The sequence below is a fragment of the Dendrobates tinctorius genome, unplaced genomic scaffold, assembly GCF_039654945.1.
Source record: "Dendrobates tinctorius isolate UK_male_01 unplaced genomic scaffold, ASM3965494v1 ptg000223l, whole genome shotgun sequence".
Classification (NCBI taxonomy): domain Eukaryota; kingdom Metazoa; phylum Chordata; class Amphibia; order Anura; family Dendrobatidae; genus Dendrobates; species Dendrobates tinctorius.
Genome location: NW_027361890.1, coordinates 7,150,319 through 7,162,609, shown reverse-complemented (window position 1 = coordinate 7,162,609; position 12,291 = coordinate 7,150,319). Strand labels below are relative to the sequence as shown.

Here is a 12,291-nt window from a genome sequence, read left to right as displayed (position 1 = left end):
GGGACACAGAATACCATGGGACGTCCCAAAGCAGTCCCAAGGGTGGGAACAGCAAAAAGGAACGAAAATAACCGAAAGGCTCAGGTCGGCCGGTGAGCCACCGCCGCCTGCAGAACCTTCCTACCAACCACAGCATCAGACGAAGCCTGGGTATGAACCCTGTAGAACCTCGTGAAGGTGTGCAAAGATGACCAGGTTGCAGCCTTGCAAATTTGCATGGCCGAGGCCTGGTGACGAGCAGCCCACGAAGCCGCCACAGCCCGGGTGGAATGAGCTCTTACTCCCGGAGGGGGCCGCTTTTCCTGAAGATGATACGCTTCCAGAATGGTAGAACGAACCCAGCGAGCGATCGTGGATTTGGAAGCCGGAAGGCCCTTCTGGCGACCTTCAGAGATGATCAGCAAGGAATCGGACAGACGAAAGGAAGAGGTCCTGGCAAGATAGACACGCAGGGCTCTAACTACGTCCAGTTTGTGGAGAGACTTCTCAAGAGGATGAGATGGAGCCGGACAAAAAGAAGGAAGGACGATATCCTCATTGATATGGAAAGCGGAAACCACCTTTGGAAGAAAAGAAGGAACGGGCCTGAGGACGCTTTGTCCTGATGGAGAATGAGGTAAGGGGAACGACATGACAAGGCCGCCAATTCAGAAACTCTTCTGATGGATGAAATGGTGATCAAAAAGGTGACCTTCCAAGAGAGAAGGGACAAAGGAATGTCCTGAAGAGGCTCGAACGGCGCCTTCTGGAGCGCGCTAAGAACGAGGTTGAGATCCCACGGGTCTATTGGCGAATGATGAGGGGGAGCCACGTGGGAAACCCCATGTAGAAAGGTCTTGACCTGTGGTAGAGAAGCTAGCTCTCTTTGGAAGAGGATAGAGAGAGCGGAAACCTGGCCCTTGAGCGTACTGAGGGACAGACCCGCGTCTAACCCAGCCTGAAGAAACCCCAGGATAGACGGGATAGAAAAAGACATTGGGAAGACTTTTTTATCATCGCACCAACGGAAAAAAGCCTTCCAGTACCTATAGTAAATGCGGGAAGAGGCTGGTTTCCTGGCTCTGATCATAGTTTGAATAACCTGACTGGACAGACCTGATTCCTTCAGAATTGCGGTCTCAACGGCCATGCCGTCAAACTCAGAGACTGAGAATTCTCGTGGTAAAGGGGGCCTTGCGAGAGGAGGTCTGGACGGTCCGGAAGCCTCCAGGGAACGTCCGCGAGCATGTTGACCAGTTCCGCGTACCAAGGCCGTCTTGGCCAATCTGGAGCGACTAGAATCACTGGTACGCCTTCCGATTTTATCTTTTTGACCACCCGAGGGATCAATGCCAGAGGCGGGAACAGATACGGAAGTTGAAACTGGGACCACGGAGTCACCAGTGCTTCGCATGCGACGGCTAGAGGGTCCCTGGACCTGGCTACGAACTGCGGCACCTTGTGGTTCATCCGAGATGCCATGAGATCAACATCCGGGGTGCCCCAACGGTCGCATATCTGAGAGAAAACCGCGGGGTGCAGGGACCATTCGCCGGACGCTAGGCCCTGGCGACTCAAAGTCGGCTGCCCAATTTTCCACCCCTGGAATATGGACGGTGGAGATTGTCGGAACGTAACGTTCTGCCCAGCGTAATATCTTGGCCACTTCTGACATTACTTGTTTGCTGCGCGTGCCCCCCTGATGGTTTATGTACGCCACGGCCGTGGCGTTGTCCGACTGAATACGGACCGGCTTGCCGGAGAGGAGGGGCTGCCAATGAAGAAGGGCCAGGAAAATTGCCCTGATCTCCAAAAGATTAATTGGAAGGAGAGACTCCTGTGGCTTCCAGCGGCCTTGGGCCGCTTTCTGATGGAACACGGCTCCCCATCCTAGAAGGCTCGCATCGGTGGTGATGATTTGCCACTGAGGCGGAAGGAAGGACCTCCCTTGGAGAACTGACGCTGGCCGTAGCCACCAAATGAGAGACTGCCTCACTCTGAGAGGAAGCCGAATAGGACGGTCCAAGGACATCGTGGTCTTGTCCCAGGCTGAAAGCAGAGACAGCTGGATGGGGCGAAGGTGAAACTGCGCAAAGGGCACTGCTTCCATGGAGGCCACCATCTTCCCCAGGACCTTCATGCAGAACCGAATGGGAATGGGAGCAGGCCTCTTGAGAGTTCTGATGCCCTTGGACAGAGTTGTAAATTTGTCCTTTGGAAGAAAAACGCGGGCTAGCTCCGTGTCGAATTCCATACCCAGAAAGGTCAGACGCTGGGTGGGGATCAGAATGGACTTCTCCTTGTTGACCAGCCAACCTAGGCGGCTGAGAGTGTCCAGGGTTATCTGAAGGCTCCGGAGACAGTCCTGGCGAGACGAACCCTTGATCAAAAGATCGTCCAGATAAGGGATGATGAGGATCCCTCTGGAGCGAAGGATGGCCATGACGGTCGCCATCACCTTCGTGAAAACCCGGGGCGCTGAAGCCAGGCCGAAAGGAAGAGCTGTGAACTGAAAGTGGTCTCCCTGAAACGCAAATCGAAGATACTTCTGATGTTGCACACATATTGGAATGTGCAGATAGGCATCCCGAATGTCCACCGAGCAGAGAAATTCCCCGGGCTCCATGGAAGCAATCACCGACCGAAGAGACTCCATCCTGAAATGAAGAATCTTCACGTGGCGATTGAGCAATTTGAGGTCCAGAATAGGACGAAGAGAGCCGTCTTTCTTCGGGACTACAAAGAGATTGGAGTAGAACCCGGAAAACCGTTCGTCTGAGGGAACGGGAACAATGACTCCGGCGGAAAGAAGGGAGGAAATGGCCTGCAGAAAACCCGGAATCTGGGCCCACTGTCGCGGAGGCCGAGACCGGAAAAACCGTCTGTTCGGGAGTGAAGCAAATTCGATTTTGTAACCGGATGCGACGAGTTCTCTGACCCAAGCGTCGTCTACAACGGACAGCCAAGCATCCGCGAAAAAGGAAAGTCTGCCGCCCACCCTGGAAGAAATTCCAGGTGGGGGTGACCCGTCACTTAGACGAAAATCTGCCGGAATTGGCTCCTGCAGATCTGGAATATTGTCCTCTAGATCTCCAGCGAGGTGCGGGTTTGTAGGAAGGTTTCCTCTGATCCCGCTCCCTGGTGGCAGGCGGCCGATCCTGTTGAGTGGCTCTCTCCGTGGCAGAGAAGGGACGAAAGGGCCTAAATGGTCGAAACCCCCTTCTGTTGAAGGGACATTTTGGTCGAGACTGGGGAAGCGAAGTACTTTTACCTCCAGTGGCATCGGAAATTACCTGATCCAGCTTTGCTCCAAAGAGCCTAGAGCCATGGAATGGCAGATTGGTAAGCGACTTTTTCGAAGTAGTGTCCGCATTCCATGACTTTAGCCAAAGGACTCGGCGTACAGCTACTATGTTGCTGTTAGCCCTTGCTACGCAGCCGGCCGCGTCCAAGGAGGCGGCCAAAAGGTATTTTCCCGCCTGATTTATCTGATCTGCAAGATCTGCCAATTCGTCTTGAGGAGCTGACGCTAAGATGCCTCTGCGAAGAATTTTTGCCCAAGCGGAAATGACCTTCGCCACCCAGGCGGATGCGAAAATAGGGCAGAGAGAGGCGCCAGATGCCTCAAAGATAGACTTAGCCAGAGATTCAATCTGCCTGTCAGTAGGATCTTTGAGCGATGCCCCGTCTGGCAGAGAGAGCACTGTTTTAGAGGCTATCCGGGATACTGGAGGCTCTACCTCTGGAGCCTTGGACCACTTTGAGAGCAGTTCTGCGTCAAAGGGGTACAGAACGTCCAAATACTTGCGGCCTGAGAAACGTTGCTCAGGGCGCTCCCAGTGTTTGGATAAGGTAGTATCGAAATCGTTGTGATTGGAAAAGGTTCGGGACGGAGGTCTGGCTCGTCTAAGGAGAACAGAGCTTTCCTGAGCTGGAGCCTCATCCTGTTTAAGTTTTAGTGTTTGGAAGATAGCTGCAATAAGACTATCGACCATGTCCCGCGTTTTAGAAACGCTGTTCTCCTCTGAGCTAGCTTCCGAATGAGAATCATCGCCTGACTGAAGGCTGTCATCCGAGGAAGGAGAAGGAGGCCTGGGAGCGGAAGGGCCCTGCGAGCTCGAAGACGAAGTGGACAGAGCCCGCTTCCTAGAAGTCCTTCCCTGTCTGTCTCTCTGAAGGTCGTGGTCAGGTGCGGACAACTCACCCTGAGAGGTGGTCGGGGCAGAGGTGGCTGAGGATAGCTGAGGTAATCGTTCTAAGACCTGGACCAGCGACTGTGATACTTTTGTCAAGTCAGAAACAGACTGTGACATTGTAACGGCCCACTCCGGGGGGAGAGAGGAGGGAAGAGCGCCCTCCGCCCGGGACTCTGTGCGTTCCTGAGATGCTGACATATTGGAAGGACTGCAGGGGGGGCAGAATGGGGACGACTGACCCGATGCCCACTTCTTTTTACAGCGCGCACAGGCGTAATAGGTAGTGGTGGGCCTGAAGCAGAGATCCCCTGAAGGGTTGGGCATAAGTGAACTGCACTGAATGGCCGCAGAAATTAGGGAATAACTGCCAAGGAGAGCTAATCCCTGTCCCAGAGCCGAGCCTACCGAGATTCTGTGCGAGCAGCAGAAGAAACGCCGAAGTGTCCCCCAAGCAGCGCAGGAAGGAGTGAAAAACCAGGAAATCCTTGTGCTGGAAGATGGGGGCGGAGCTTAGCGGCTGCGCCGTGATTGGCTAACAGCGACGGAGAGGGCATGACAGAGAGGGGAGGCTGGCATCTCAAAGAGAAAGAAGCCCTGTGATGGGCTAGAAAGGGCGCGCTGAAAAGAGCGTGCTCAGGAAGGGAGGAGGGAGCAGAGAAATTCCCCTCACTGAGGGGAAAGTGAAAGTGACGGCGCCGCAACCCCATGCCTACCCCGACATACCGCGCTCAGGAAGCAATATGACAGCGGTCCCCTGCTTGCGACGCTGCTGCGGTGAGTGAAGGGATCCGCAGAGTCTCCCTGACTAGAAGAGGGGAAGGGAAGGGACGCAAACAGCTGTGTGAGCGCGCGGCAGGCAGAAAGGGCGGGAGATTCAAAAACTGTGGACCTGTAATCCCAAGGTCCAACTTCTCCCATGCACTGAAGCCTATGCGGGGCCGGAGGGAACGTACAGGCACTTACCTGACGTCCCTGAAGAGGATGACCACAGGGGCCCACGGGGAAACGGCAGGCCGCTGGGGGTAAGGGAGTCCTCTGTACCCGCATCCTGCAGAAGACTGCTTGAACCACCTGCGATCGCCGTCTTCCTCTCAGCCCTGTCCCGAGAGAGGGGTGAGGAGGGGAATTCGGCAAGGACCAGCCACCTGTCCACAACCCTTATCACCGGAAGGTGATATGGAAAAGTCCTGCCTGCGGTACTGAGAGTTGCGATGTGGGTGACACCACACTGCTCGCTCAGCCGCATGATATAGGAAATCAGGGTGATAAGTATACCCTGTTTCCCAACGGAAAAAAACCTAAAAGATAAAAGAAGAAAGGATTAAAAAGTTTAAACTAAACCCTGAAAGGAAAAATTGGATTAATAACTGCGGATCTGGGGAGATCCCGGTCCGCCTCCTACAGACACTAAGCACAAACTGAGGTGCTTGGTGCCTGTCGGTGGGTGTATACTGCCGGGGAGGAGCTAATTTTCTTGTTTTTGCATAGTGTCAGCCTCCTAGCAGCAGCAGCATACACCCATGGTATTCTGTGTCCCCCAATAAGGCGATAAAGAAATTGGTTTTAACACCACCTTCTGGAATGATATCCTGCAAAGAACAGATGTTACTAGTAAAAATCTACAACACGCAAAACTCGATCTAAACACTGCTGTGGCATTACTGACCAGCTTAAAAAACTGTGTCGCATCAAAGCGCCTTCAAAATTTATGAGAAGCAAGGCGAAGAGCTGTCTGGTTCATCTGAGTATATTCAGACGATAACTCAACACAGGCGCCGAAACGTGTGTCTCAATCCATTGGATTATGGCCATACGGAAGAAGTGCAACTCAGTCCTTCTGAAAAATACAGAACAGAAACTTTCTTGCCTATCATTGATCAGTTTATCGCTTCTCTTGACCAATGTCTTCAAGCATATAAAGATATATCAAGCAAATGTAGCTTTTTTTAGCCATCTGAAAGAACTGTCTTCAGACGAGCTTAAGGCCACAGCAGAGCAGCTCGTCAGGTCTTATTCAGATGACTTGAACATTACATTTATCGATGAACTGTGTCAGTTTGTAGCAATTGCCAATTTATTCACAGAAGAGGAGCCAAAAGATATCAGCACTGAAGTTTTAATGTACAAGCTTATCATGGAAAAGTGTGTGCGGGACACTTTCCCAAATATTGAGATAGTGCTAAGGATATATCTAATTTTGATGGTAACAAACTGCAGTGGTGATCCTTCCTTCTCAAAACTCAAATTAGTTGAAAACCGATTAAGGACATCCATGAAGCAGGAACGACTTGTAAATTTGGCTATCATGAGCATCGAGTCAGATATACTGCGTGAATTGAACTTTAGTGACATCATTAGTGATTTTGCAGCACAAAAATCAAGGAAAGTGCTTGGATTGTAAAAAAAGAATGATTTTACCTGAATTACTCTGCGTAAATGATTTTTCTAAATAAACGTGCGTTAGTTTCATTTTGTCTTTTTGCATTACTTATTGCAACACCTTGAAAAATGGGCCTCCCACCAAAATGGGCCCCTGGCCACCCACCTCTTAAATACGGCCCTGACTCTACCCCTTTTACATTGACTGCCTGAGGCCACGGACCGGGTCACTGCCACTGTGACATCTCCCATTGACATCAACAGGCCCGGCACCGAGTACCCCAATGTCTCTGGGAGCGAGTCAACACCACGGGATCGAAATGATGCCCATAAAAGGTGGAAACTGCAGCGGGTAAGTATAATACTGCAGGCAGGGTCCTTAGATTAGAAACGGTCAAATCCTTTAAAGCACCACTCCAGCGTTTTGTTTTTCAACACTAGCGTGGTGCTTTAAAGGATTTGCCCGGTAAAAACACAAATTCTCACTTCTACATAGGCGAGACCACATGCCCAGCTGCTGCATCATCCATCCCTTATGGGGCTGCCATAGAGAATGAATGGAGCTGCAGTTGGGAATCCACTCTGTTATGAGAATAAAAGTGCCCCGTACAGAATAAAAATTCCTCGCTCTGCCGATCGGGACAGGTCCCATTAGTAGGACCCCAATCAATCAGTAAATTATCAAATACCCTAAAGGGGGCTTTACACATAGCGATATCGCTAGCAATATCGCTAAAGTGTCACCGATTATGTGACGCAGCAGCGATATCGCTACATGTGATACTTACCTCCGACCGACTCCCCCGCTGGCTATCGCTGATCGCGCGAGATCGTCCATGTCCATTTCTCATCGGCTACTTCCTGCTGGGCTTCCTGCTGGCGCCGACGAGTGACGCGTGGACGCGGGTGGGATGACGTCATCATCGCCGCGTCTGAAAGGTAAGTAACGACCGCTGCTGCGTCACTGCATCGATGTGAGATCTGCCTGTTTAGCAGCTCACTAGCGACCATTTAGCGATGCACCAGCGATCCTGACCGGGTCATATCGTGGTCGGGATCGCTGGTGCATCGCTAAGTGTAAAGGGGGCTTAAGGATAACTTGTTTTCAGTGGACAGCCCCTTTAAGGATTATATACACATGAGATAACTGACATAAATTCTGCTGACTCATCTCAACAAAGGCAGACTGGAACTGGTAAAATATATATATATCTTTGTGTTAAAAGGAACAAGACATAACCAGCTACTTGTGGCACTGCCTGGCCTGTAGATCAAGATGGATTAAGCAGATTGAAAACCAACCTGTTGGATTTTGGTTTTCCCTGATTGGGGTATGTGGGTATCACAGTGCAGGCAAGATCGCCATAAGATACACATACCACTCTTAAGGCCCTTTTACATTTAGCGATGCACCAGCGATACGACCAGCGATACGACCCGGTCAGGATCGCTGGTGCATCGCTAAATGATCGCTAGTGAGCTTTCACACAGAAAGATCTCACAGCGATGCAGCAGCGATGCAGCGCACGATACTCACCTTTCACACACAGCGATCCTGACGTCCTCCCGCCCGCCTCCACGCGTCGCTCGTCTCACACAACAGGAAGAAGACGACAAGAAATGGAGCCGCCCGATCTCGCGCGATCAGCGATGAGCAGCGGGGGAGCCGGTCGGAGGTAAGTATCACACATAGCGATATCGCTAGCAATATCGCTATAACGTCACAAAACCAGTGACGTTTTAGCGATATTGCTAGCGATATCGCTTAGTGTAAAACCCCCTTTAAGTCTATGGTAAGCTAAACATACATTACAGAGAAAATAGAGATAAGATAGATAGAGGAATCAACAGCACAACCACTGAAAATACGAAAGCTTTGGTTCCTCTTTATTAGAAATCCATTAAAAGGGTAGAAAAAATGTCATCACCATTGGTTATAGACTTACACATCTTCTTTGTCTTGGTCGATGTGTACGCCAGAAACGCGTAAGTCTGTCATCAATGTTAATATTACATTTTTTATACCCTTTTAATGGATTTCTAATAAAGAAGGAGCAAAGCTTTTGTATTTTCAGTGGTTGTGCCATCAATTCCTTTTTCTTCAATTGTTCATGTTGCTGGTCTGCAACGCAATATGCACCAACAATTCCAGGAGAGTGTTTTTACATGGACTGTTTTTGGTAACATGTCAGCTTTTTCAATACTTCTGTTTTCTCAAGAGATAAGATAGACTTTTCTCTGGGTTTTGGGCCCCTTTAGACTAGCCAATGATAGGGAAATGAGCTTTCATTGGAATGTTCATTCCTGACTATCAGCCAGCCTAAAAAGGCCGGCAAACACACATTGATGCACTTGTTCACGGGGTGCAATAATTTTTCGGCTGACTTAAGACCCCGTCACATGCAGCGAGATCGCTGATTTTGAGACGCTACAGCGATCTTGCCAGCGAGATCACTGTGTGTGACATGGATCAGCGACCGGCCCCCCTGCCGGGTATCGCTGATCGCGCTCGAACGTCCTGGGCCGTTTTTTGATTGTTGGTCTCCCGCTGGCCAGCGCGCATCGCTGCGTGTGGCAGCGAGAGACCAGCGATCAGCAACGCTGGACGCTGGTTTCCAATGTAAACAGCGGGTATCTAAGAGCTGCGCGGCTCTTAGATACCCGCTGTTTACATTGCAAACCAGCTTGCTCGCTGGTCCTGATCGCTGGAGGGGCTGTCTATGTAACAGCTCACCAGCGATCAGCCTAACGATGTCCCAGCGATCCCATCCGTGTAGGATCACTGGGACATCGTTATGTGTAACGGGGCCTTTAGAACATCGTTATCAACAGCACATTGTCCAGTGTAGACAGTGATGTGCTGAAAATAACATGATATTCTGTGAACACAGAGTGATCATAATCATATTTCCAGATGTGTAGAAGTGTGGTCAGCAAATGTAAACAGGCCACTAAATCGTCTTGGTTGTAGTTAATCAGCTATTGTTGAATATACTTTTCATTTTTTGAATAGTCGCTCACCCTCCCCCAAAAGTGACTCTGAACTGGAAGTAAAGGCCCCTGGGTCACCTCGCACCGAGAGCTGCATAGAGTGGGACTGGGGAAAGCTTCCGCAGGTGAGGAAAACCCTTCCAATCATTACCTTGTTTATATACATTTAATAAGGTCTATCTAGTTTGATCTGGTCCAATTACTTTTTTTTCTGTCTATGAGGTTTCTTGGACAGATTTGGGTCTTCAAACATCACAGTCTCTTCCACCAAGTCCAGCAAAGGAGCTTGAGCTACTTCAACTTACTTCACCAGATCCAGGTCTCCCTGTTCCAACAGAAGGCGGTGGTGCTAGCCAGAATCTTCCCGAATGTGTAGAAACATCCATGCATCCATGTCTTGAAGGTTTGCAAGGGAAATGCCCAATTTAGCTCTGTTTTTCTGACATTTTCATTTGTTTCCATCATTTAATAGGGTTTTGCCGAGACAGATTTTTACAAATAGTGCAAAAAAGTTATCTAATTTTCAAATATGTCATTTTTTTCAATTCTTTGCTGATTTTAGGACTTGGGTACAGGGCAAAATAATTTATTTTCTAATGCCTTCACGTGTGCTTACCACTTAATGGAAATCTATGTGACCGTAATCCTATTGGTACAATCCAGTGTAACCACAAAATAATGGCAGGTGAAAGCCTGTGATCCAGGTATCCATGTGCCATGGTGAATTTTGACAGATGAAGGGAGCACCTCATTCGTGCCCTCTGTGTTGCGACGGTGAAGCCCTGATGGGTTACTATGAAAACCTGAGGCTTAACAAAGGCCTCCATTCCTGCCATTGCAATATCTCTTTTAGATGTCTTAGGTCCTGTTCACATTTAATTTGCTGCAGTGCGTTTGAGGGTTCTGCCTAAATCTGCTAAAAATGGTATTCCGATTGACTCCTTATGGGGCTATTGAATTGAATAAAGCTACATTTCTGAATGTCTCCATTTGTTCAGAGGGGTGTAGAAATTAAACTCCAATCGTGTCATTAGAATCTATGGTCCAACTGAATCTGAATCCGTTTTTTAGGGGATTCAGATGTAATCCCCAAACGCACTGCAGAAAACACAGTGTGGACGGGCCTAAAGCATTATAAAACTGCATAAATCTTCAAGACACCTAGTGGGACACTAGAAAACATTTCTCTTTCTCTATGAAGTGCTTTTACTGTGCAAAAATAGAAAAACTTATTTAAAAAAAGCTACATTTATTTCTCATTTTCTACCTCCCCACAATAAAAAAACAAATTAACAATGAAATTACACGTTTTCCAAAATGATGCCATTGGTAAATGAACTATCACATAAAAAAGCAACCCTCATACAGCAATGTCGATGGGAAGATGACAAAAGTGACAGCTTTGAATACAGAAAATCAAACGTGGCCCTGAATACCAGCATGTTGGTCCTTATGGGGTTACTATGGCATGGTATACACAATACAGTATTATGAGAGGTCAGCCTCCAGGAACTCAGACATTAGAATAATCAGCTCCCTAGAATATTTTGTCCAGCATGTGTCCTGCATTTTCAGCCGCTTGTGGTTCAGTACTAATATCTGTTATTATCATTTTTATATGCAGATAAAGTCAATGAACTTCCTTCATTGCATCCTGATGATGTTCTGTCTCCTGACTCTCAGGAAGTGTCACTTTATTTTCCTAACAGGTAAGACGAAGGAATTACACAAGGCTTTTTCATGTTTAAAGAAGCCTTATCCCCATTCTGTGGCTTCTCTTTTTAATTAAGAAAACAGCATGTAGCCAAGACTGATGATTTTAATAAATATAGCTCATTAGCAAAAATGCCCCAAATTGCTCTTAATGCCAAGCTAAATACTGCCAGGCTACAGAACTTCCGGGTTATGGGATTCCAGCATGCACAGTAGGTTTTCACAACCCTTCACGACCCAGTCACCGTAAACGTGCAAGATCTCATACTGCATCCTTTACTAAGCAGTTACTGATCAGTAACCACTCTAATGATGTTACCAGTCAGTAACTGCTTAGTAAATGATGTGGCAGTGCTGGGTTAGTGCAAAATGCTACATTTTGCAATAACTCATAAGATCTGGCGTTTTCACAGTGGGTTGAGTTATGGAGGGTGGTGGGATCCTGCTCTGAATGCTAGGATCCCACAACCCAGAAGTTCAGATTCAAATTTTTCTACCAAGTAAGGAGACACTCATCGAGGTTTTTCTTAAAGGGCACCTGTCAGTAGGATCAACCTTTCTAAGCCGTCTATATGGGCATGTAGGTCATAGGAAGCTGAATAATATGATACCTTGATATCTGTGATCTGATGTCTTATTCCAGAGATATCCATGTTTTTTAATGTGTAAAAGAGCTGTTCAGGACTATGTGCCGGACACTGAACTGTATGAGAATCTGCCTCCAGAGATTATTGTAAATGAAAGGAGGCATTACCAGTGTGATATGTATTGGTTACCAGTGTGATGTGTAATGGTTACCTGTGTGATGTGTAATGGCCGCTCTGCTCTCCTGATCTCACTGCAGAGCTGACACCTGCAGGTTCCTCTCAGCTTCAGCTTTTATCTCACAGGCAGCCATTGTTGCAATATTGTTGTAATTTAGTTGTAAGAGCTGCAAAATTGTGTTTGCAAGAAGACAAAGTTAAGCTCTACTGTTCTGTATTAGTTACTAGAGATGAGCGAATTTATTTGGGTCCGTGTTATTCAGCAAGCT

At 48.3% G+C, this 12,291-nt stretch overlaps 1 protein-coding gene across 8 annotated transcripts in view; it reads left to right on the top strand.

Annotated features, from left to right (window-relative positions):
* Positions 1 to 12,291, top strand: part of LPIN3 (lipin 3) — a 207,052-nt gene that overhangs the window by 146,054 nt on the left and 48,707 nt on the right. For all 8 annotated transcript variants that reach the window (XM_073555293.1, XM_073555290.1, XM_073555295.1 and 5 more), the window contains 3 exons: positions 9,568 to 9,670; positions 9,768 to 9,948; positions 11,170 to 11,254. In XM_073555293.1, coding sequence (XP_073411394.1) covers positions 9,568 to 9,670; positions 9,768 to 9,948; positions 11,170 to 11,254 — 369 coding nt within the window. The remainder of the gene's footprint in view (positions 1 to 9,567; positions 9,671 to 9,767; positions 9,949 to 11,169; positions 11,255 to 12,291) is intronic.